The sequence below is a fragment of the Platichthys flesus genome, chromosome 9, assembly GCF_949316205.1.
Source record: "Platichthys flesus chromosome 9, fPlaFle2.1, whole genome shotgun sequence".
NCBI classification, from domain to species: Eukaryota; Metazoa; Chordata; class Actinopteri; order Pleuronectiformes; family Pleuronectidae; genus Platichthys; species Platichthys flesus.
The window spans coordinates 11,238,467-11,266,142 of NC_084953.1; the positions used below are offsets into that span (position 1 = coordinate 11,238,467).

Below are 27,676 nucleotides of genomic sequence, written 5' to 3' on the forward strand. Positions count from 1 at the left end.
AAAGAAAACAAGTGGTGTTGAAGAGAGAGCTAGTTCAAACCAGAGCCAAACATCTAGATAGGAGGGGACGGGATCACACAGAAGAAAAGAAGAATAGTAACATGGGCTGTGTCGGAGGAACCCAATTATACCTCCACATGTGTCCAGCTGGGGCGGAGCTTACACGAGGAGGCTCTAGGATTCTGCTCTATAGCTTTCTCAGCAACGTGACACTCACACATAACCAGTATCTTGCATCAACATAATTCAAAACTAGGAAAAATCTCCAAATAAAGACAGGGCCTTGCTACTCCACATCCATAATTCAGACAACTGTGGGGAGAGATTTCTTAACAGCGAGGGTAAGGTCAGAATACTTTAATTCCTCCGCTTGAATTTTTTTTTTTTCATGTGTATGTATTTAGTATTGAAGGCTTTTATTCTGAAAGGAGGTGGATTCGTGAAATAATCAATCACTGGCTTTTTATCTCAGGTGGAGGTTTTCAAAGGTGGTTCCCTTCTCATTCCTCCCTCCAGCTCAGCCACCTAGATGTGATATTCACGCCTTTGAGGAACACCGTGTGCGGTGAGAGATTCAGCCAATAGCTGCAGCCCCCTGCAGGGAAGATGAATATGTAAATTTTAAAAGTGGGTCAGAGATCAAATTTCATCAGGTAGAAGAAAGAAATCACAGAAATGTCCTTTCACCGAGTGGGGCTTTTGAGCCCCTCTGAGGCGAGCGTGACCTCCTGCGCGACTGCCATCATTCAGGTCCGGCTGATGAAAGCATCCAGTCACCATTCATTCATCAGCAGACGTGTGAAAACAAGAGGCACAGGCCAATCATTTAATTAGTGCTGTGTGATTAAGGTGGTCTTTTGAGCCTCAGAGGCATTCAAGCAGAGGTTAAATGTACCGGACTTAACACTTGGAAAGCGCTGCATGGCGACAATGCCTCCTCATATCATAGAAAGCCAAATGGCAGGCTTAGTGTTACGGACGGCCTTGTGTTATTAAAACTCCAAACATGCTAGAGCTTAATTTTGTTTTCATTACTCTGGTTTGCTTATTTTAATTAGTGCCCTTAATCTGCAATTAGCCCAGAGGTCAACTATACTCTCAGCTTATAAAGGAATTGTTATGAAAGCAGAGAGAAACTGTTTGGACATGTACTTAATTAGACTGTTAACCCATGAAACGTCAGTGTCACTCACTCAATGCCGCTTCATTAGAACGATAGGAGAGAAATAGTGCAGACATGACTGATTGGTGTTTGTGACTTAATTGAATTGAACTGCTATTAAAGAGAAGGATACTCAACGGACCAAGACAAAGCACGAGATGATGGCCTCTTAAATTATTGAACAAGGAAATTCATTGAATCCTGTTTGTTAAAAAAAAAGACTCACAGAATAGAAAGATAGTGTCACTATGTGGTATACAATAAAGAGGTTTATTTAAAGGTAGTTTAATTATGTGAGATCATAGAAATGGTTAAGTTACTTTAACATGTCAAAAAATAACTAGACCTATGTTACATATGTAGTTTACTTGTGAGCTTTTAACCTGGAACCTGTGTAGCGTCAATATAACTTTTTTTTTTAACCCCAGCTGTGAACATTATTTGCACCTGAGACAGATCCGGTAGATTTCATTATTTTAATTTTTCAATGTCAACAAACTTGATCTAATGTTGTTGTTTGGATCGATCTGATCTAATTATACATTTCAAAGTATCCGTGAGAAATCTTCTGTAAAACTGACCCCTGCAGAATTTGCATACAAGCCTTTGAAAAGTTGAGATGGTGATTTTATAAACCAAGATAAACAGCTGCACGAGCATTTTCCCGCACATTTTAATAAATTACTTTTATTTCTTCTCACTGTGCACGTATCCTTTCTTGTTTGAGTTTCAATGTCAGCTAACGTCTTTATCTTAATTCAGAATTTGGCACACCCAAAAAACTCATCAATACCCCCCACGCTCCGAGGCGTCTGGCAGATGAGGCCTGATGTGTGACAGTAGGGCATGAATGATGCAGGAGATTGGGATGTGTGGTGCAAATGCTTCTTCTTTCCCTTCACCGGGCAAGTGCCAGGGTGGTGAGGAGGCAGTGAAGAGTGGCCACCAGCTGGCTCAAGCTCTGCCTGCTGTGGCCATATCAGTCGCTCCAGTGGACAACTGTAACTCATTTATTCAACCCCCTTATCTTTGTAAATGAGCATGTGTCACCAGTCACCGTGGTGGGGAGTGAGAGGGCAACTTTCATGAAACAGATACATATATGGTTCTGGAGCTGATATACTGATTTAGGTTGCAATGGTTTAAAGATATCACGGTTTTACAGGATTTAACAGTGTTTATTATCAGTATTAATGACCCTTAAAGGAATGAAAACTAAAGGATTTTTCTTTTTTAGCGGAACATGTTAGTTTGAATGTTAGCAGCAGTGGTGGAAGAAGTACAGGCATACTTTAATTCAGTACAATTACTAACACCACACTGAAAAGTTACTCTGTTACAAGTAAAATCCTGTATTGAATATATTTAGAAAATGTAAGTAGGGGAAAAAAACAGGCGAGACCTTGACTCTCTAGAAGAGCAGTGCCGCTTAGGCAGTGTGGCCCGGGCGTTACACCGACTATATGTAAAGCTACATTTCTTGAAGTACTGACTCTTTTTAAGCAACCAGATTGCGGCTCTTTGAAAGTGTTGAAAACAAAAGATTAGGGATGCAACGAATATTCGGCCACCGACTATATTCGGCCGAATATTGCAAAAAAGGCCACATTCGGCCACATTCGGTATCCGGTAAAATGAGTGAAAAAAAAGGCAGAATATTAGTGGCGCGTTTTAATGACGCAAGCAAACAGCGTCTAGTGACGCGATAAACGTAAACAAAGATGTCCGCGGTGTGGTCATGTTTTAAAGTGTCGGAGAGCGACACAAGAATTGCAGTTTGCAAGCAGTGTTTAGCCGAAATATCTAGAGGGGGGTCGTCCGCAAAGACCTTTGGCACTACTGCCTTAATTAACCACCTTAAAGCCAAACACCCCGAGCAGCATGCTCAGTTTGAGCGAGCGACGGCTGCAGTAGCATCAAAGAGGAAAGCTCCGAGCAGCACCCACACTCCGTCCGTGGCCGCGGTCTTTGAAACGACAAAAAAGTTTGCAAAGGACAATGCCAAAGCTAACACAATCACGAAGAAGGTAATGGAGTTTATTGCTTTGGATGATCAACCGTTTAGTGTTGTGGAGGACATTGGCTTTCGGAGGAGTAGGCTAAGTAGACCTATGGCTTGATACAGGCACAGCTGTTTTGTTTTAATGTTTTTGTCTGTAAAGCAATTTGGGTTGTCTTGTCTCAGATGTCAGTTTCTTTCTGATGACAAATCTGTTCTGGTCAGGGATATGTTATGTACCTGTAAGTGTTTGATGTTACAAGCACACTTGCTATTTACCTCAGCCTTTACATTATTGTTTACATTGTAGCCTACTGTTACTTAGTAGACTTGTGCCAACTTTTGCACTTTTTTGCACAACATGTCAGAAATGTTAAATAAACATTTACTTTCTTTGAAAATCATGTCTATGTATTTTATTTTTGGAAATTAAAAAAAATAAATAATGAAAAACTTAACAACCACATTCGGTATTCGGTATTCGGTATTCGGCCAAGCGTTTGATTATTATTCGGCATCGGCTTCGGCCACAAATTCTCTATTCGGTGCATCCCTACAAAAGATGACTTAAAATTTGTAACATATGGTGTTTATCCAAGTCCCATGGTTGCGCAGGACTTTGACTACAAAACAGATGCAACAAAATACAGGGCCTTTTATATGTGAGGTGCTAGTGAGGCCGGAGAAGTCCGACTCTCTACGGAGTTCGCTCAAACAGGAAGTCAACAACTAAAGGAGGAGAGCTCCAAGTTGAGTGTTTCTGCAGACTGCCCCCATCAATTCGGCAAAACTAATGACTGGAGTCCTGTGAGTCACACATCCGCTGCAAGAGGTTTCCTGTCCCTATCAACACTGTCCATGTACAAACACACTTATTAAAAAAACAGATGCTACTTTAAGGATGAAAATATTTCTCCAAACTCCGAGGTGAATCATATTGAAAGACATTAATTAGTTAGAAATTGTGTCTTTTATCTTGCAGGTGGTGTTCCTGGAAATACATATTTCGGGGGCTCTTGGCATGAACATCGAGAAGTCTCTTTTTAAATTATACACTTGGCATCCTCCTGCTTCTTTTGATAATAGTGTCCAACACATTGTTTATGTTTTCTGTATTATAATAGGTAGCCTTTCCAAGAAAAGGCTTGTGATATGCAGCAATTAGGCTGGCTGCAAAGCAGAACTTAAGTTTTTCAGTCCAGAAAGCAGCGTTTAAAGTGCGTACAGTCTCTTCCTTTGTATTAAGAGATATTTTCATGGATCTGTAGTTAGAAAAAAGTCCTTGCTCTAACAGGAGGATTATGTAAAATACAGTGATAAACACTTTTCTGAAACCAATTTAAAACTCATAAATCATATATATATGGGTGATTCTCTTCATATAAGACACAGATACAAAATTAAGTGTAAGTAACTCTCCATGCTTCAGATAAGTGTGTGCAGCAGGCAAATACCAGCTCAACACTTGCCCAACTACGGCGTTCTCCCACTCGCTCCACATCGCTCCAGTGCTCAAGTTGCGGCTGTGACTTTGCCTGACACCACAGGAAAGACTCCCTGATCAATTAATTCACACTAAACCCACGTAGTCCTGCTGTCTGGCTTTAAAATGTGGGCATCTGCCTGTGACATGCCTTATCAATAATTGTGGGGATGTCCTTTTGTGCAAGACCCTGGCGTTGTCAAAGCACTTTCCATCCTTGGACCTGTGTCTCAGCGGAGCTATAAATAACTGGCCTCTAAAACTTCACTCAGGCCTGGCTCATTAGAGGCAGACATTACACTGAAATAATGGCCACTAGACTCGTGTATTATAATGAAGCCAGAACGAGAGCTGCCTTAACACAAAGAGGTAGAAGTAAGCACACACATTATTGGACACAAAGTTATTTCAAAAGAAGAACTAAATTGTCAAAACTGTGTATGAAATAAAATATTCCATTTCTTAAAAAGTTGAATTGGAAAACTTACATGATTAGCTTTCAGAATATGACTCAGTAACTGGGCCAGAAGGAGCAGCCCAGCGCCCCCCCGTCTCTGTAGCCGAGTGCCTGATGAGCTTTGCCAAAAGTGAGATTTAGCACAGGGCATCTATGCACATCTCCATGAATAACAGAAGGATTGCTTTTTAAAAAGAGAAGGGAACAGCAATCACTGTCCAGCGCCTGTTCCTGCTCACACATATGAGTGGTGATTTCCATGTGACCACGCCAGCTTAAGCCCAGTATCGCTCATTAATGCCCTGGCTCCTCATTACTGTCTCCTCACACTTTTGAAAGACTCATTACCTGCATAATGGAATAGTGCTTGGAACAGTCAGACCTTTCCTTGGTGTGAATTAATCACCTATACGCAGAGACAAAAAGGGAATTCTCACATTAAATATTAAGAAACTTCCACTTTTTCGAACTTCTAAGAGGAACACTTTCTTGAGGAGCACAGCCGAGGACACAGCAGTGGTATCATCGAAGGCTACCCTTTTGTCTTTCATGTGTCAGCGGGGCCACTGTGGGGAAAAAAAAGAAAGCAAGGAAGAAGACAGAGATATATACTTACAGTTGACTGTGACTTTTACTGTTTTGGTGTCAGGAGAGGCGATGTCATTTAGAGCGCTGCATTCGTAGTCTCCAGCCTGGTCCCTTGTGATGCTAGTGATGTTAAGATATTCGCCACTGTCATACTTCTTGGCTGGAAATAGAAAAATGGAGACAGAGTACTTACACAGTGTCGACAAAGAATACAAACACAGCATCACATTTACACACACTCAGTATATATATATATATATTATATATATAAATACTAATGTTTTATATGTTCCCTTAGTGGAGAGCCCTCACTTGTTGTAAATAGCTTTCAATTGCAAGTCTGATTAGAATATACAATGCGATTAGGTATTGAACTGAACTCCTGATTACCCTCCAAAACAATCCACTGAGACTGATATGATCAATCAATCAAACTTCAATCAAATTTTATTTGTATAGCCCATATTCACAAATTACAATTCGTCTCATGAGGGCAGTAAACACAATGGGGGTGTATTTCCAGTCATCTGCTCATCATTTGCTCAACTCCACACCTCGCTCTCAGAGCTGCTTCCTGGATGACAGACACATTGGAGGGCTCAATGCACATGTCAGTGCTTTACAGTTAGCTGGGGGTGCCAAATACGCAGGAGTAGCACAGCAACATGCCTGGCATATTGGTAGGGCGGAGAACCACCTCAAAAGTTGGAGGGAGCAGAAACTCACACAAATATGTCCGCTCAAATGGAGAAAAACAGTTAAAACACTCAGCTGGTGGTAAAAGATGAGCATTCAAGCTCAATTTATGCAATAGGTTTATTTTAGAAACTGAAAAAAATAAATGGGAAGAACCAATGGTGGAATATGATATAAGGTCCAGCATTATTCAGGCAGAATAATCAGGAATATGTATATTACAGAGGGAAACTGATTGCAAGTGGAATATATCGCCTTATTTCTGATTAATGTAAATGTGCTGGTTCCAGGTTGTGTCAGCCATTGCCCAAATCTTTTGTAGAAAAAAAAATGACACCATTTTTATTCAGTCATTTATTAAATACTCCCTGGTCCTACCATTTCAGTAAGGCACTGAATGGGCTCCCTTTTAACGATACAAGTGCTTGATCTAATGTGAACGGTGCAAGTGCATTTGTGGCAAGTCCAAATCCACTTTAGTTAGTTTAACAGTAGAAAAATGTTATTCTTGAGGGATGCTATTATAATGGAGCTGCCAGGTAGTAAGCGGGGACGCCTGGTTGCAGAGGAAACGTTCTACTTTGCACACAAGCGAACCATCTGTCTGTTTCTAACAAGGACTGTGCATCATCTATGAAGGTGCAAATCACCATCTTGATTAAGTCCCCTTGATAAAACACTGATTCTGTACCACAGTTTTGTTTGTCTTAAGAACAAATGGTTTCCACTGCCGCCTCACAGAAACACACCAATAATGCATCTAACTGCACATTATTTTAAGACCAACACGTTCAGATGAACAGCGTGGATGCTAGATGGGAAAATAACAACTACGTCAGTCTGACACGTCACCTGGCATCAATTCACATCAGGTGTCAGAATATGTAACAATAACAAGCATTTTTCATTTAGATTAAAGGAAACATGATTGATCAATGTTGAAAAAATATCAATTAAAGCACCTTTTTCACATATCTACACGGAATAACGCCCTGAGTTCCATTTGGTTATGTGCCTTAGTAAAGTAACAACCTACAAGGCATCTGTATTTATCATTGACAAGTTGATACGGTTTTGTAACAAATGATTATAGGATCTCAGCAGGCAGCAGCGTGTACGTAAACAACGACACACACTCCCCCTGCCAGACTCGAATTATTTCCAACCCAGCAGTGCTCAGCAGGGAATCTATTTATATACAACTTTTCAGGGTGGTAATGGTGGCTTGGGATAGAAGATATGTGGATAGATTTTGAAGGCACGGGGAACAAACAGAGTGAACAATCAAGCAAAGCTGAACGCAACATACTGTTCAGAAAACCATAGAGAGATCCGACACTGACGAAGCAATATATCACATCACAGGAGCTGGAATAAAAACAACCCATGCTTCAGGAGTGGAGATGCTGCCACTCTGCGCTGCCAGTTTCCTCTGAAAGTGAACTGGATTCTTATATAATGTCACTTTCTTATTCTGCCACACTGGCACCTTTTTATCTGCTAACTACGATGTCATAAAAACTTGAAACTCAAGGCTGTGTGGATAATGAGCTTTCCTTTCTCTTCTCACTCTGTTTTGGTGGCAACAATGGAGTCCAAGAGTCTTGGCAAAGATATTAGTGGCTTCACAAACAACAGCATAGGAAAAAAACATGTTTGAAAAAAATAAAAGACGGATCCTTAAACAAACACTGGATCTGTCTCAAAAACAGACAATTTAATATGCCAAGAGTGCACAGAGATGGAGACATGTGCAAGACACATGGCCGGGTATTGAACCAGTGAAAAAGCTGTTTTATTTGGAGCACAGTTTATTTTTAAACTTGATACCACTGGTGTTAAAGAGGATATGCGGTACTACGGAGTATATCGACCGTGATCACATGATGTAGTACAAGTTAGATGCTCAAAATAATAAGCTTTATTAGCAGGTATCATCAGAAAAATAAAAACAACACATTTAATTTGAATTCATCTAAAACAGTGTTGTTGATGGTGATATTAAGTGTTCATATAACGTTAATCAAAGAGGTGTAAGTTATGACAGATGCAGAGAGATCACATCAGTTTTTTCTGAATAAGTTTGTCTCCTGATGAACAAAGCTTCCAAACCAGTACCTCTACTTCTTTTAAAAGAAATCATATCTTCCTTAAAAATGTGTAAATGGAGTTGGCAGAAAGGAGTTTTTTGAAGGTGGCAGAGAAAAGTTTTTTTTGTACCAGCAAAATGTAATGTACTGAAATGGTTTCAATTCTACAGTTGTATAATACAATTTAAATTATTATAATATTGTATCATTTCTTTTCCTTAAAAAAGACTCACAAGATTATAATTTGTAAACGCAACAGAGGAAAACACACACAAAATATTTGGTCTGATACTATAAATGAGAACACTTTTATGAACAAGTTGAACAGGAGAATATTCAGTGACAAATATAGTCACCCATCTGTAGGTTTTACACACTGGTGTTTACATCTTAAATGTTTCACATGTTCCACTGTTTTACTTTTGCAGCTTATAGTTAAAACGTTACATCCACAGGTAGCCTATTAATTCTGAAAACCGAGTTTATTTCTGTTCTGAGACGAGAGATTGGCTGAGGAGATGCAGCTGCACCACAGCGGGACCTGAACCGGAATATTACTGACAACATTTTGTCTGAAGCAAGCCCAGCATGTCCGGTCCAGATAGGTCCTGTAAGGCTCAGGCCGAGTATCCGCAGATGCTGCTCAGCTGAGGATTAACCTGCAGTGCTGGGTTTCCAAGGATGCGCCCCTCCAGCTCAGATAACTCTGTGCACCTTCCCTTTCTTTTTCCTTCCCCCTCTCTCCAATGGGTCCCATGTATTATTTTTTGTGGTACTTGATATCCACTACTGACTACAAATTATAAAAACCCGGTTTGAATCCGGGGTGGCGGCGTCTTTAGATTTTTAATCAATCAATTCTGGCTTCTTAAATGCTATTTTCAGTTACTGTGAGTTCTTTGTGTGCACATTGCCAATCAGTCTCACGCCCTTATATGGTGAGCCATTTCCCTATGCATCAGGTGCTGCTATTTAAATTTCTTGTGAATGCTAGACAGAGAAGCAGTGATTTGCTCTTGACAGTAAGATTACTGATAATGACTAAATAAAGGATGTTTTGTTAGCAGTTGGTCTGGTCCCCCCTCATGACAGATTCAGTTTTGACACATTGGATGATAACTGTGTTATAACTGTGCTTTCCCCTTTTAAAGGGAATCCTAACTTCAAATAAGAACCTGTGCCATATACCTGACTGTGTGTTTCTTATTGCATAACTGCTTCAAAGAAAAGGACAGGATGTTTAAAAGTGTTTCCATCGTGTCCATTGCAGATGACAGAGCTAAAATGAGATATATTGATTTTAATGAATGTCGACAACACAGTTTTAACAGAGTTTTAAACCATTAGTGATTGAACTACTCTGCAGAGTGTCTGGCTTGTTTACGGCAGACGCTGATCAATGCTAGAAATCACCGCCCATAGACATCAAGGCTATGTCTGCTCTTTTTGCCTTCTCTTGTGAAGTACTTTTTATGTCTGTGCTAGAAAAGTGCTTTACAAACACATTTTATTAATTTATAGATTTTCTAAAGGGAGAGAAATCCCTGCAGACCATCACAGCACTCGTCGCGGTGCTCTTTGTTGACACGGTTGACCTTTGCACTGCCCTTAATGCACAGCATTGTAATTCATTGTAATAGGGAATAATGATACCTAGTATGCGGATATCCACTGTGTTCACTTAAGTCTTTTACTAGGGCAAGGATATCAAAAGCACTGAACCATGAGGCCAAGTATGCTTGATGATTCCAATTCCATTCACCAAATGGCAGGATCAAATGCTGTGGTTTCCACAGAAAGGCACAGCGACTTTTTCACCTCTTGAGAGATGACCGATCCCTTACTTGCCACTGGGGGAGTAAAAACAGCTGACAGAGGGAAAAAAACTCTGAGAGGTCGACATGGCAGGGATCCCTCTCCCAGGAAGGACAGAAGTGCAATATATGCCACGTGTAGCTGCATAAATAAGAATTATTTGTCTTATAGAAATGGAAAGAGCAGTAATGACAATTGAAATGAAAGGGTTATTGCCGGTAAAGGTAGAATATGTGAGCAGGCATATTGTATATCAAGCAGTCTTGTTGTAGTCATAGTCCATGATCAGCGATCACTATCCACCTCCACGATCCACTATTAGGGTCCACGATCAGCTGGCACCACGATCCACTATCACGATCTTTGATTCACAATGCATCGCCATGATCTAGGGTCCACCATCACAATCCGCTGTGTGGTTGTGTTAGAGTCACAGGATGAGAATAGAGGCTTTCCAACATTACTTCTCTTCCTCTATTTTTGTACTCAGTTGAACCTGGAATTGGGGTGATGTCTCCACCTGCTCAGATGACCCCTATTGGGAAATGTGAGAGCAAAGGTTAATTTTCTTGGCTTAAGTCTGCGGTGCGCACGCAGAACTCTTTTCAAGTGGAAAGTAGCTTATCAGATTTTGAGCTCTGTTTGATACAGTCCTATTTTCTAAATCAGTTAATGCATAATTAACTGGATAAAGCACTCTTTATTATTTTGTGTATTAAGATTGATAGAGCATTCATCTTTTATACGGCCTTAAAAACATACAATAAATGAGGTTTCTTACTTTCATCTTTACTTATTTTTAAGATGAATAACATCCTTTCCTTGTAGTTGAATGAACACTTGTTAGTATTAGATACTGGATGCAGATACTATTGATTTAATTTCTCACAGACACTGGGATCTTTGAGACTCACATCTGCACTAAATCTAAACCTTGTTTTATCAAGGCAGCTGGTCTGGTGCACACCACCAAGCCTTTTTTTATGATAAGATAGCAGGTACAAATCAGTCACCTCTGCTTGGTTGACCACATTGACACAAAATGCAACAGACTGATTTTTTGTTGCCTCTGGCTAAGTGGTTTGAAAATGAGAACCCTTCATTTGATTCGATAATGCCTCCAAACTGTCATTGTGATCTCTATATCACTGAACAATGAGGCCCAGATAAAACATGCAGCGAAGACCCGGGATAAGAGAACGAATGTGGATCATTCACAGCAGGAATGATGTCTCAAGTCAGTGAAGGGATATTCACCATTGTGTTCCATGAACTACAATTAAGTGTAATCTAGTTAAAACACCAAGACAATGAAGCTGTCTATGTCTTAAAAGTGGGAAACAGCAGCTAGTGAGACATACAACAAGTTAAGATACACCTTAATTTTTTCAACTTTCCCAAAACAGATGTAAGACAGCTTCTTTATTTAATGCCTCCAGGAAGTCCGGCCAATAAGCCTGCATGTACGTTACCATCAGAATAAAAACTGGCATTTCTAAAAAGATCACTGCCAACGTTATATAATCTTTGTTCCACTGCTATTACATGTCGAAAAAGCCCCGGTTTCTTGCACAATTCCAATCAATCTAAATGTACATTACAATTGTGACAAACCTGTGTGAGTATTAATGACTCCCACATTCAACAGTACCCTATAGTGATATCCACAGGTGGCATGGCTTCTAATTAAACTGATGGAGCTAAATGTTGTTTTCTGCAGGTGCACACAAATGTATACGTAAATTGGAGAGTACTGTGCCCATGATAAAAAACTGCTTTCCAATGGTATTTTTCAGATACGCAAAGAGCCAAGCCACATAGAGTTGTCAAAATGCAAAAGGTATGAGGTTAAAACGTCCTACAGAAGACAAGAAATGTCCGTACACCAACATTAGGTAACGCTGACAGCATACGCCCTTCATCAGACTGGGCTCGAAACACAACCTACCTGGGAGACCTTTCTCGTCTCATGGTTTCTGTCACTTCTATCCAGCACCTAGTGTTAATCAAGTTTGGATGTGTGTGTTTTTGTATACAGTGTTTTCCCCTGACTGCTAATGGCCTCATCAACAAGGCTTGGGACCCTACCACTGGACTGCACTGAGGTCCCTGACTGGGACTGTGACACTTTGACACCTCCTGTGGCAAATAACGGACAAACTGTACTTTGCACCATCCAGGCTCTAGTGTTTACTCACGAAGCATTGCACAAACCCTCCCCAGGTGCCTATACTATAATTTTGTTTCTCATTTTTAAATTGTACTTGCACAAATACACCATAGCAAATTAATTGTATGTGTAAACCTGCTTGGCAATCAAACCTGACTTTTAGAATTTCTAGATAAAACATTGAATATATCATATTTGCAAAGCCCTGGTGATGACACCAACACATTGTGCTCTTACGTTCCACATCCCTGTGTCTGACAATCGTCTATTGTTTGTTTTTGAAGCAGTGCAGAAGCATCTTCCTGCCCCCTGAAGGTTGTAGCTTTGCTAATAACCACAAAATCAACACATTTGTTAATGGAACATGACTGAATATGTTTAAACATTAATTGTCTGAACTGCTGCAAATAACTAATAATAACACAATTCTTCAAGGATGATGGAAAAGACAATCTGTGCAGTCAGTTTAAGGTGGTAAATTATTAACCATTGCAATGTGTGACTGTTTAGCAGAACATCATGAGCCAACATGTACTTCTGCAACAAACATGTCTTGCATCGATGTCAAGTTCAAGTCAGTGAAGCAGAGCGCATGATACAATGAGGGCCTGACATCCCGCTGAGCCATTTTGATTTTGAATGGATGGAAAATTGCTGAAACGCCATACTCTTAAATTTTTGTGTCTGTGCTGCCAAATACATTTTCACACCGACGCCAAATTTTGCTGCTAAGCCGAAACGGAGAAGCCAAAGATGATCCCAATTGGACAAAGCGATGATTAGATAAACTGTGTGGGGATGTGATGCAAAATTTTTAGCAAAACCAAGAACTGCAGCCAAATACATAGAAAATACCACAGCGTTAAGGCAGGGAACACAAAGTTTACTGGCCAGTGAAAAGTTAAGAGTTTGGGACTAAATGTCGGCTTAAATTTGGATCAATATGGTGGCAGAGGGAATATTGTTTTGACCCCAGAGTGTGTTTCTAGAAATGTGTATTTTATTGATTCCTTCCTGCCATTTTAGAGGAAGTTTAGTTGATGACTAGGACAGTACTGTAATACAAATACTGACTCACAACAGATTCATTTGTGATTTTATCTTATCAGCAGGGATGAAACAGCTTTTGCTCACATATTCTTTTAAAAGCACTAAATTTGGGAGGGGTTTCAAAGCAGTCTCAAAGTTGAACAAATATCAACAACCCCTCTGAGACTAATGGGGGAATTTCCATTAAAAAAATTAAATTAGTCTTCAGTCTTTCTTGATAAATGAAAGACAATATATTTTGTTCATGCAGGATCTAGTTGCATCATCCCGCCCAGACAGCAAATGGTATTCTTATCGATTGCAGCCGGAAGGGGGCTTTGCAAAGGTCAGAGAGGCCATTAAACAAGAATTGCATCCTTGATTTATATTTTGAAGAACATTATATATCGAGTGATAAACCTTGACATTACAGTCAACATAAACTGACATTGCACTCGGTATCCTGAATATGAAGAATAAAGGGATAGGTGTCTTTGGGGAGAGAATAACCTGAGCATTGTTGTAAGCGATGCGAAAACACTGGGGGACCTCACACAAGTGCGTGCTGAGATATATCTATGACACTGACGGGGGATCCTCTCACCTGAGGGAGATGTCACTCCGAGCAAATTAAAGAAATCATAGCAAGGTTAAATTCACATTCAGTGCCAACGCTGGCTAAGTGCTGTCACAGTAAGCAATTTCCCACATTGTGTAGGGGAGCCGTGAGTACACTTCCTTCAGGGCTGCAGCACACAGATAGGGCAGGCATCGCAGAAGAATCCATTTTAGCATAGAGAAGCATTTTCTACATCAATTTATCCTTTTAACTCTTGAAAATGGAGAACAACCCACGCGGCCACATTGTGCGCTGCGGCCTCCTGGCCCCAACTCAAGGTGTGGGCCAGAGCTACGGGTTGATTCACACTGTGTGCAGGGCCGATCTCAAAACTAGGGTGTTAGTCTGCCTTGATACATAACACCTGCTCTGCTCCCTCAATGTCAATCTGAGGCAGCGAAAAAATCCAGTGGGGGGGAACTGGGCCAAAGGAGCCTGAAGTCATTGCGTGATTGCATGTACTGCCACCTCTGTGACGCACGGTATTACCTCACGGTTACTTTCTGTTCTGAAAACGCAGGAGGCAGCAGGGTTAATAGATTTATGTGACTGTGATTCAAAAAAATTGCTGCAGGAGAGTAATTAGCTAAGCTTGGCTAAGGGAAATGTATGATCAGCACCTTTTGATTTGTTTTGTGAATCAGGATTGATGCATAAAGCCATTTGTTGCTCCAGCCAAAAAAACATAAGCCAATATTTGTGAGAGATGTATTTTGTTTACTTCAAATCTGGGTGATATATATTTCACAAACACATGGAAGATGAGGAAAACAAAGACCGTGGTTGAAGAGAACCACATTACGCAGGTAGTGGGAGATGAATTTCTCCATCTCAGAGGATTTAAGTTAAAATAGCATGAAATACTTCTTCACTTTTTACCATTAAATGAGAGCATACTGTGTTCACCAACTGAACAAAGAGTTGAGTCTATACCACAGCTCAGCTCAGTTGTGATAAATGTTTAATTAACTGACTTGGCCACCAGAGTGTGGGGAATTGAATCAATCTGTCGAGCTTGGCCAATGCATGAATGCTTGAATACATGAAAGACACTGCAGTTAGTATGCGAATATAAGAACAGACAAAAATAGAGTCTTTAACCATTTTTCATTTACTTTGTGTGTTCAGAATGATTGGCTTGACACGATTTGATGAAATGAAATGTGAATGGAACAAAACCACATATGGGTAAATCTCATAGCAACAAGGTGTGACAAAATAGGCAAGAACAAAAGTCTGACTTCAATGTTGTACTTTAAAAGCGTACAGGAGCAACTTCAGCCAGAATAGCACTGCATGAATAAAAAGCTAGTTGCAATCCTTGGATATTTTAGGTCCAAGTTCATTATTTGACTTTTGAAGAACCTCCTTGAGAACAAGGATGAGTGTTAAAGTGTTTTATAAAAGTCTCCGCCTGGACAGAAATCGTCTACGGCTGCCAATTGCCTTTAAATTTGTGTAATTCAATATCACATTTGAGTTAAAAAAGGTCCACTATTCATCATGTTACAGACACTCCTATAAAGCATTGAGCACCTCTCAAGTAAGCAATTCTCAACTAACTAGATGAATGGGGCCGTGTTCGACCCGACTCCTGTGGTTGATATCGAAAATTTGAAATCTGAAATGAGCCAAACTCCTTATCTTTCAGCTCCCATCTTGTTAAAAACCTATTCGTGTGTCGGGTTTACAGAAAACGGGGAGAAAAGGAAACCCGGCACCGAATGAGAGATCCCAGCTGAGGAGAACGACAAAAAACTTGCTTAGCATCTCTTAAAAAGCTTCCAAAATGCAGGGTCGACATGGCACAAACAACTCAAGGTTTGTAGCAGTGACATAGGTCAGGCTTGAATTATTCATTGCACTGCTCACATAGGAACTGACTGAGCTACTGTATTCATGCAGTAGCTGTTTTCACTTTAAGACCATGCAAGTTCTGCTGGATCCAGCTTTGAATAAGCTCCAGTACAATGTACATATTGTAGTGAGATGTGGGTGGAGAGGATGCTGCTGCCTGTTTTCCTCAGGGTGTGTTTTAGGGAAGATATGCACTCAAATGAAAAGGCAAAGGAAAACATACAGTGTGTCGTTGATAAATGTACAGTGGCTGCTTGTAAAGAGAGAGAAGAATGTGTCCCCGCCGAGTCCCATCACAGGAAACAATCAAATATCTGCTCTCGGATTCTAGTCAGCCTTTTTCAAAGGTCACACTTCTATCGCATGGATTCAAATCTCAACGGAAAAAAGCTTATCAAAGCAATTTTGCCCAGCCATTCAGCCATCTAGCCGTCCAGTCAACCAAACCAAACTGGAACACACTATGTTAAAGGATATTTCACCCCCCCCCCCCTCTCTCTATCTGTGACCTATGAAAAAGTGGTGAGGAAAGAGTCCTTCGTGGGCAGTAGCGTCAAAGGCAGATGTGTCACCAGAGCTATCTTAAGCTTTAGGAGTAAAGTAGCTAGGCATGTCAAGAGTTGAGTTAATAACAACAGAGTGGGTTCTGGGAGTGTAACCATCCCACCCCGTCTAATGGCGTTCCCCCTATAAATTCAGCTTTTATTTAAACTAGTTAATTCTGAATTTTTCTATTGACATCAAAAGCCTGGCTGAGAAGCTGCAGGGTCAGAATGATTGCACTACAATGTTCCCCAGTAGTTGTTTTTTCAACTGGTGACTTAGCTGCAGGACTGGAACAGTCGGGGGTAAAATCCTGGCTCAAGGGCACATCGACAGTGCTTGATAAGGGGAAGGAGAGCATGAAACGTTCACTTTGCATATCCAGATCTCACCAGCTGATAAGGGGACAATGGTTTTCTTGTCTTAAGAGCTGATATTGTGCAGCTATCACCCCAAAAACTTTTGAAAACTTTATGGCCAACCAGACTTTTTTTTAATAGAACTAAACAAAACAGCATATTCTTTAAACCCATTAAGCCACAGACATATGTTAGCCCTATTCCTTCTCTTAGTAGCCTGTCAACAAAGATGATCCGTCTCTTACAAGCATTTGCTTCACTTTACATATCTCTCTAATTGGAGAATATGCATTGACTTTATATGCTACACGCTGAGCCAAATTATCGCCTCGATAAACAGCTTATGGCCACACTTCACTGGGTGCACAAATTGTATTATTAGCTGGCAGTTTGCTGGTTGGCAGGATGGAGAGAGGAGGAAAAATGCAAACACAAAACATTCAGAGTGGGAATAGGAACTTGACAGTCATTCAGGGCAATTTATCATTCTGTCAAACTTCATTTGACTGCCGCAGCAGAACTATCTACAGTGTGAAAAATCCCCACCCCCATAATGGCTGAGTGTTGACAAGAGTAAGGCAAGTAAATGAAAGTTGCTATGTAGCCAGCTTTGTCACTTCACAGCCGTTTCACCTGCTTGGCCTCCTGTCAATGAAAATGATTACGCCAACCGAATAGAGAAAGACGAAATCCCACTGCTGGAAGAGTTAACGGATCATGATTTATTTTTGTTTAAGAACGGTGGTTCATGGTTTAATTCATTTAAGATTCTGTAAAAAATTGTAAATACATTATGATGCAAAATGAAAGTTGAAAAATGTATTATCCTATTCGTCTGACAAATTGCCTACAAATTCACAAGGTTTTTGAATAAATCCTTAACAAAGTCACTGATACTTGCATGTTGAGCAGTCACCAATGGCCAGGAGAGCTCACTATAGTGGAATTTATCAAAATACATGCAAATTAGGGGGGGAAATGGACAACATTCTCCACAGCACCGAGCAGCATGTCGTATTAAAATTGAGGGAGACAGATACACACCAGCACATTTTCCAATTTCACAAGTAGCAAAAAAAATAATGTTTGATAGTTTCCTTTGGAGATTTCATTTGTGTTCAACTTGCAAAATTGCATTTCTTAATGGCAGTTATGTATTTTCAAATTGCACAAATTGTCAGTTCCAGTTTATGTCTATTTCTAACAACATGTTTTGAAGAAACATTTACTGACTGAAGTAAAAAACAAACTAATGTTGGTTGAAATAACAATCTCCAGGCATTTTAGTTGACAGGAAACACAGGCAAAACAAATGACTAGACACAGATAATATATTTTTCCCATTTGTCTACAACAACAGTTCTTTTTAAAGTTACCCAAAAAGATCATAGTTATAATGATTTTTGAATGACCTGTTGGTGTTTTTAGACCCTGTCATTTTGCTATTGGTGTTAATGGAAATCCAGGTCTTTCACCTCATAAGATTTGCCATAATTTGGTGCATTTCTTAATAGAGCTCACTTTTTAGGTTTTTCTTTTCTCCTTTTTTTCTATTGGTCAAATCGGTCGGACCTGCTGTATTTCTACCTGAGATAAATATTTCCATGTGCTGTGATGCATGTTCACGTTGCCAGCCCACTGGTGGGAGCAGACTGTTCTGCATATCCAACACATTTAATGGAATTCCATCAATAGGTAATTAGCCTATTACAACCTTTAAGTTGTACCCCGTCCTTTGGACAAATCAACCCACACTACAAAAGCCAACTCAAAGATCCCAATTTCAAATGGCTTCTTTTCTGATGTACTGGGAGACAGTCTGTGATTACATTTAGTCCCGGGCCCTTTCATTTGACCAGCATATCATTTCTTCCCTGGCACACTTCAAAGTGTGGACACTTCAAAGTAGAATGAGTGACTGCCATTTGGACTCTGCGGATGGCCCTTTTGATCATCTTCTGAAAACTCCCCCAATGCAATCAGGGCAAGCTCGCCAGAGAGGAGGATTTGACAGCCATAAGATAAATGCAGTCACCCTCACAACTATCAGATAAGCACAGTAGGCTCCAATCCATTAATATGAAAATGAGGGAGGACTAGAAGTGGCTGGGTGGGTGTTGTGCAGCAACAGTCAAATGCTTTGGAATGAGTTTTCAAAGGAAGGAATCAGGAATTAAAGCACCTAATGGTGTATGTGTGCCCAAACTAACCAAACACCTAAATAAATCATAGTGATAACAGTCAAGGTGTTCTTCGATAATCCATCTTAAATAACTAGAAACTGCCAGAGCAAATTGAAGCGCTCCCTGTAGGATGATAGAAACACTTTTTATTCTATAACTGGTCAATACTCGTCAACTCATCTGATTTAGTGGCAGACAAAGGTTTTTTAATGTGGGATTGAGCAGTCTATGTATAAACCTGAACTGTGGGTTACGTATATATTAATGTGGTCAATAGATTTAGAAACATCAGTAGCTGTTTATTAAAGACTAACAATATGATGCAGCCACATTTCATGCAATTACTTCATTGTAAACGTTGCTCCAGGTATACCTTAAGGCTATGGCTAAGGTTGACTGGAAGCAAAATGTGATATACAGGTGAGTAAACAAGTATTTCCCTCATCTCACCACTGTATCACTGCAGCTATATTTGCAGGGGAGGAGAGACTGGTGGTCATATTCATAACTGATAACACACAGAAACAATAAATCAGCTTCTGCTACAGCCTTTAAATACATGGAGCTAAACGGCCATGCCACTGCAAGACCCCACTGACAATTTACTCAGGTCTTACCCCCTCCTTATTCCTCTATGTTCACTTGAATACATTATAACGCCAACCCCCCCACAACCCTGGATATATCCAACCACATCCATCTCTCGCTGCATCCCTTCCCCCCCTCCATCCCTTCATCTCCAACATAACTAACAGTACACTCTCCTTCTCATTCTAATACCTATTGATCCCCTCCGTGGCTCCTCATTTCCTCTCTCAATTCATCCATCCATCCATCAGTCCGTCATTATATTTATTCATCAACCCATTCATTAGCATAAGTATAAGGAAGGTGAAGTGAACTCACCTAATGGGGTGATATGTCTCCAGGAAAGGGTTGGTTCAGGTTTCCCACTGGCTGTGCAGATGAGCGACACGTTGCTGCCCTCGTTTACCGTGATGTCGGACGAAATGTCATATATCTTGGGGGGAACTAGAAGGGAAGAGAAAAAGAATACAGAAACAGGATTAACATTTTATATCTGCAACATCCTGCTCTTTCACCGGTATCATCCGTATGTAATATTACATAAGTGGGGAGGAAGGTAAAATGGATGTCTTAAAATGAGAAAACAAATCGAACCATAACATTAGTAAAAAATATTCCTACCCAGGTTGCAGTGTGTATATCCAAAACAGGGGTTCTTTTTAACAGTCTGACAGTAAAATACTGGTTAGGATAACAAACCAACTAGCGAGCAAACTTACCAGCACACCCTGCTCCAACCGGGTTGAATATGTTTTTTATTTATACCAATTCATCACATGGAAAATATATTGTCCATTAATATGAGGAAACACACAACCAATCGTGTCCGAGGCTCTACAAATAAAATCACCCATGCAGAAAATCTCATCAGAATTGAAGGACATCTCACTCAAAAGAGTCGCTCTTAAATCACCATTAACTGAGCAATAAAACATGAAATGAACTTCATCTTCTATCTCAACGAAATCGCTTTGCAAACCAAGCAAGTTCTCCTCAGGGAGACCTGCAGTAAAGTTGCCTGTCGCTACAACTTATCGTTATATACACAAACGTTATTGTGCACACGCAGATCTTTGTTATTTGGTTCAATTGAGCTTTACACTGCAGTGGTTTTTCATCGCCCAATATGCTTCTCATTTAGGTTTGTACCACATATCCACAAATCACCCTTCCTCGCACATAAAGAACAATTTGCACTGAGCTTAATGAATACTACACTGTAATCTGTTTTCGCTCAAGTAAAGATTTCACTTAACGAACAGAGGGGTGTCTTTGCAAAATGCCCCAATTAAAGATTGTTCAAGTGAGCGACTCTATAATGAAATGTGCAAAACATCACCTGATAATGAAAGCCCTGAATGCCAAAATCATAAAGTAAAACAGGATACACACAAGACCATAGAGTTCTTAATAAAACCCTTAATATTGAAGGTAAAATTTATCACGAGCACTGATCACGCTATTGACCCCAACTTTATTTAATACTTCCCGGCAGACCTTGGAACTGTGAGTCAGTCTCGCCCACAAACGACTCATTTGTCCCAGTTACTCAACAAAATGGCGATTTGTAAGAACAAAACCAGATCTTTACAAATCGCTCAACAATCGAGAGAGATGTGGGCTGTGATTTTTAGGGATGGAGCCCGGCAACACTTCACGTAGTTTGGAAGCTGGGTCTCGTAAATACAAAGTAATTCCTTGATTTTGGAAAAGAAAGGTAAAAGGTCTTTCTTCGATGAGGGCATTTCATCAACAGTCTCTGCAGGACATCACTTACAATCATAATTTGCAAGTTCCTGGCCACTTAAATCCTCTTAGAGCTTTGATGTTAAAAGCTGCGGTACTTATGCTGCTGAAAACCCACAGACACACAAGCAGCCGCCCACAAAGGCAACTAAATACATTTAAATAAGTGCATGTGCAGTTGTATGGGCGCACACGGAAAGACACAAATACAAACAAACATAAACACAGTATACACACACAGGCTTATGAGACACTATATTAATCGGTAAGATTTGAATCGCTGAGGGAGCTTTTCTGCAGTGGACTGTGCTCTACAGTAACGGCTTCTCAGTCGTCGGGGGCTTCCAACTATTCCCTCTTTGATCCCTCCTGATGCCGGGTGAAAAACGAACGAAAGAAAAGTTGATTCAACAATTTCCAGAGTTCCACTTTGGATACACCCAAACCCTTTCTGGAGTCACGTGGCCTCTATTGTCATTGAGCTCTGTCCAGTTCAGCTGCAGCCACTCTCACATGATTTGACCAACAACACAGATGATGTATGGTGAAGGGCACAGCATAAATAACGACAACATCTACCATATGTTTAGCACTGATTAATTACCTCCGGTTGGTTTTCTGCCACTTAACAGCAATTAATAAAAACTGCAGAAAGGATTACCACAGAACTTAGCGGATGGATGTAGGATCGGCAAGGGCCAGTTCACACTTAAAATGAACGAGTTCACGTTCATGGTTAATTTTTTATTGGGATGACTTAGGTGAGAAACTTACGATCATGTGTTCAGTTAATAATCGATGGTGTCGGATCATGTCTGCCTATCGTTCCGGTCATGTTGAACACTGAGTCCGGCTGTGAGCCTCATGTCTCGTGTTGTACTGAACACGTTGACAAGTTATGTTTCATTCTGTTTAAATGCAGCCTCATAAACTCTGGAGCGAATCAATCAAACACTAAGTCACCTCATGTACTGATGCTGTAGTTACAAATGGGGTTAGAAACCTGTAAATACCACCAATGTGAAGCCAAAATACTATTTGGCCTTGGTGGAGGTATGCACTTTCATATAGTATAACATATAATCATTGTTATGTATTACGTGAATTCTCTAGCTCTAATTTTATAATAACTGGAACCCTCAAACAATTCCAGTAAAAAATGTTATGATTCAGTTATGGTACCATTCCGGTATATAGTCACCCAGCATTACACTGGCCCAGTATGATGTAAGGGAGTGGCCCCGAAAAGCCTCTCAGCACTGGAACTTTGGGTTTTCCGGGGGCATAGCCATTCTTTCTGATAAACAGATCTGGATCTAAATGAGATGAAAGTGGTGGACCCTCACTAGGAGAGGACCGAAGGTGATGTTGAATCTAGGTTATTGCTTGTCAGACTCTGTGTTTACTTGCTGTAGGACCCCACTGTTGACACATCTCCTCGGTGTCTGATAGCACAAAATTGAAAATGTTGGGGTTGTCTGCTGATCCTATCTCTCCTTGGCAGGGACTGAGAGGTTTTCAAAGGTTCACATGAAGAATCTTCAGTTTTTTTCGGCACAAGGCTACCTTGACTCAGTTACTTCACTGCATAACACTGCTCCGTCTGAGAATAACTAGCAAATCCGGCAAACAGAATCAAGATCAACACGTCCAATACAGTCAAACTTTTATCATCAATGGAACTGGGATGTCTGCGAAAAACAGCAGTGTATTCACAAGACAATGACCCATGCTTTTGTTATATGACTTCAAAAATTATTTTCAACACGTGCATTAAAACACTTTGCTTTTATTAGAAACTAGTTTCACAAATATCCCCATATCTAGACATAGTGTCTGGCCCTTTGCCTGCACTGTTGAGCTGGGCGAAGTGCCATCTGCCTTGCTTTGCATTAACTTGGCTTTAATTAAATGCAGGTTGTCTCATATTCCAGGACCAGACCACGAGCTGTTAATTCATTACAACATATACTCTTTTGGAATTGAATTTGATTTAATTTAGGTTATTGTTTACCCTGTAGCCTGTTTTGCTCAGCTACTGAGAGTTGTTTTAGATCATCAGCAGGGTTTTGAAGGCTGGTGTAACATCCTCTGCTGCCACAGAGGACAACATTTCATGACAAGTGAGAATGAGATCTTAGCGTCTTGCATGGCAGCCCGCTTGCTGTGCACCCCCGAACTACAGGTGCACAGAAAGGGTCGGTGCAGAGACAGACAGGGCCAGCAAAAAAAATAAATTGTAATGGTTCACTGATCCCCAGATGCAAGGGAACCACCATGATTTGTCCTGATGGTGGTCCCACTGGTGAGTCTGACCGTGAACAAGGTACAAAATGTGTTTAACAGCAAAGCATTACAGAACATGATGAGCTCAATAATATAGTTGGAAAACCTTTCAGAGAAAATATATATGAGAGTGAACAAAGGTCCAAATCAGTAGAGTAACTGTTCGAATAAATACTGGCATGACAATGTTCCAGAATTGTTTGAAAATGCAGAGCTTGAAAAAATATAATTCTGCCATCTGTTGCTCCCAATTAAAAAAGTGAAATAAAATAAATAAAGCATCCTAAACAAGTTGAAGTGTTACTCAGGTTGCTAGGTTACAGTGCAGATACCTTGCAAGCTGCTGAGGGGCCAAAGGACGGACACTTGATATCAAGGCCGGAGGAGGATTCACATTTAACAAATTCAAACCCATGTGAAACTCTATATGTGCTCATGAGAACATTGCATTACAAAAGTTAAAAAAGTGTTATGTTTATATCTACTTATATATCTCTTGATGTTAAAACCTCTTACCATTAATTTCTCTGTGAATTATAATTGTTCACAGCATTTATGTTTATTTAATGTGTATGGTGTGAAGAGCATTGGGTTAATAAGTGAACCAAGACACAATCATCTGGCAAAACCGTCACTAAATGTATTTCAGTTTGATGCAAACACACAAATATGCAAGAAAACTTGCATACCTAATTACAGCATTCAACCTTTAGTCACACTGGCTCTGCTGATCATTTTTTTTTTTTTTTCTTGAATGTTATAATTAACTGAAATAGAAAAAAAAACACCAGGTTTTATTAGCACTTAAATTCTACTACGCATGTTTAAGGCAGTGTATTTGAATGTCAGTGGCAGAATAAGCCCGTTGTTAGTCCCACAACTGCCTCAAGTGCCATTTTTAATTCTTTTCTTTTTTTTACTTTACTGGAATTGTAATTTGACGACATGCTTTCCGACTGACGCACAGAAAAGCAATGTTTCACAGACCCAAATATAAAGAGGCTATTTGTTCCACAGCTTGATCAAATAATCTCATGGTGTCTGGGTATTGATGTGTCCAATGAGATTCTGAAGAATTCCTCTTACTTCTTTGCCGCTGTTTTCAGACATGCAAGGAAGTGCGGACATTTTTCAGAAATGTTCCTGAGGGGATGTCGGGAAAATGTGAGCCCATGTGAGAATGCAGCAGGAAAAGGTCTAGAAAATTCACAGGGCATGTTGATGACGTCTCTAACATCCGGCAGGCGTGAAAGGATATGCCACTCCGAACTTGGAAAGACAAGTGATAAGGGCAGAAGCTAGCATCAATGTGCTGTGAACAAAGACACACTGCTTTTCTTCGATGTGCCACGTCCTGCCTCCTACATAAACTACCTAGGCTTCACCTGTCACCTTCCCATTGTTGTGAATGTCTGACACAGAGAATCTCCTGCTGCGTTCCTTAAATGTGAAAAACTGAAAATATCGCCCCAATTTCCTGGCGCTCATGTATGAAAACAGCTTTGTAAGGTTGGGTATTATGTTAAACAGAACCACCCGTACACACACTGCTCGTTGTTTTCTTTACGTGGTAATTCATTAAGGATGCCGTGCTTGTCATGTTGGCCAATTCCTCTCTAATTTCCCATTCTCCAGCACCGCGGGCGGTGCTGAGAGTGAGCTGCCTCAGCGGATACGGGAGGCGTCATCTCCCTCCTGTCGGACACCTCCGGTGAATAACTAAGCCACTAATGACGCCACCTTGAATTACGGAAAAGCTTACAGCTGTGCTATGTAAATGAAAGGGAGGTTTCTACAGGAGCTGCGAGGAGGGAAGCACGCAATTCCATGAATTCTGACAGGCCTCTGCAGGATGACTTGTGCTACCAAATTGCAGAACCTTGTTACTGGAAAAACCTGCTTCTATCTAGTTTCCAATTAGAGTGCAGAGGGGTAGCCTGGGCCACTGGTAATGAACAGCAGCTTAGGGAGGTAGAGAAGTCAGGGAGAGCTGAGGGGCAAGGGAGGGAGGGAGAGAGAGAAAAAAAGAATCAGCCCATCTCATCTTTTGTAATTCCGATCCTTCATTTGTCCATCATCATAATCCTCCAGTCCAAACTCAACACACTGTTTTGGTCTTGTTAAATTCCAGATACTTACTGATCTGAGGATAGATTGTCTTTAATCAATGACGTGTAGCAGTTGGAAATTGGATCAGGGCAGATTTGATGGAAACGTTGGATAAATCCTGAGGACATCTTTGAATAACTACTTGCATTTCTAAAATAACTCCAAAGCGTTTCCAAACTGCAGGTTGTTAAGAGATGATATTGGTACAGATGGATTATAATATATCTGTGAAAAACTCCTGTGTGTGTACGGCCGAAAATAAACCTCAGTAATGATACAATGGCCACACAGCTATTCCAAAATGTTTTCTATCCCCTTTCCTCACTGCGGCAGCAAAGAAGAACCAACTTCCAGTCAGTTAATTAGGTGTCAGACACGGAAGCAAAACCTAAACAGTGACAGGTTAGGTTACTCAAAGGGATTACCTCCATTTGTGGTGTCATAAAGCACGCAGAGGTAATTTGTAGTGCTTAGGTGTGGAAAAAAAGTTCATCCAAGTAGAGAAATCTGACTTAATTAGAAAGTTCTTTTCTTGGTCGTAACAAAAACACATATATCTAACGGCTGGACAAATCTTGGCCGTCCAATTCGGCGATGTGAGTTTCCTTCAGTGAAGATGGGTGCCTTTCTCCGTCACACAACTGTTTCACGGCCCTCAGGCTAAACAGGTTGACTTAATAGAGTCCTGTACAAAAATCTTCAAAAACACATTGAATAAAAGGGAAAAAGGATGACCTTTTGGATATAAAATGTGTTCCAGCGACGCCGACGGCGCGGTGCCTGTTTGTGTCTACGCGTGGGCTCACGAGTTTCACCTCCAATATCCACCGTTGCTCTCTTATAACATTATTAAACATATCAATCCCAATCATTTCAAACAGAAGAACACACACAGCCATGCGCCAATAATAAAAAGCAATAAAACTGTTCAGAGAAAAAGATGTGTTTTCTTTTTCTTTCCATATATTTGAGCCCAGGAGCAATAGAGGAGCTGGACTAAGTGCTGGAATGACACGGCCAAGACATAAAACCTCATCAGCCCTTATTGCTTGTCTGTTTTTGGCATCTCTTCATATTCTTGAAATCTCCTTGTGGCTAATATGTTGGGTGGGTTTAAAAAATGAACTCAGATGTGAACAGTTGGAGCAGACGCCGACCTGCTAAAGACACAAATAGATTCCCAGCAAGTGCACATTAGCTGATGAACATTATTCCATAATGGTATCATTACATATGATGAATTTTGTGATTTAGCTTATTAATGCAGTGCAGGAACTCGCCTCGGGGTACAATGATTGTGTGGGCACAGTACAGTATAATGTTTTTGAGATTCAATGTGAAAGAAGTGCAAATTGTTGCCTTTAACATGGGATTCCTCTGGAGTAACTCTTTTCTGTAGGTGTGACCTAGTTGTTATTTTGGCTGCGCGTCTCAATGAGCACCTACACCTCACTGTATCACTGCAAATGCACCTGGCATACATTTTTACCGTACAATCTATTCCCATTACTTCAGCTGTAACCCTGCAGCGATGCTCTTCACTCAGTTCAGTTCAGTGGCCCAATTTTTTGCTTCAAGGCAGGATTCCTGTGTCTGATGGAAACAGAAATGACCCCAATACTGTGGTAACAATAATAATTTGCTGGTGAGGGGATGATGGCTTCGGACAAAAGAGAAAACATTGGACAATTTTGCCTTGAGCCTTTAAAATGTCCGGGCAATGTACAGTTTTTGCTGCAGTCACATTGGGAAACAGTTTTCATTGTGTCAAAGTTCTTGAGTATTTGCTGTAAGATCTTATATTGTGAAGAAAAACAGCACAAAAACTTGAAAGTGTGTATGTTTACCCTTATTCAGTGCAGTATGTCAACTGTATGAATCTGTAGAACTAATTTTC

The 27,676-nt window shown here is 40.4% G+C and overlaps 1 protein-coding gene across 2 annotated transcripts in view; it reads right to left on the minus strand.

The window, feature by feature from the left end:
* negr1 (neuronal growth regulator 1) overlaps positions 1–27,676 on the minus strand; it is a 124,531-nt gene that overhangs the window by 46,872 nt on the left and 49,983 nt on the right. For both annotated transcript variants that reach the window (XM_062395596.1, XM_062395595.1), the window contains exons 3-4: positions 19,957–20,082; positions 5,718–5,849 (exon numbers count right to left, since the gene is read on the minus strand). In XM_062395596.1, the coding sequence (XP_062251580.1) occupies positions 5,718–5,849; positions 19,957–20,082 (258 nt within the window). The remainder of the gene's footprint in view (positions 1–5,717; positions 5,850–19,956; positions 20,083–27,676) is intronic.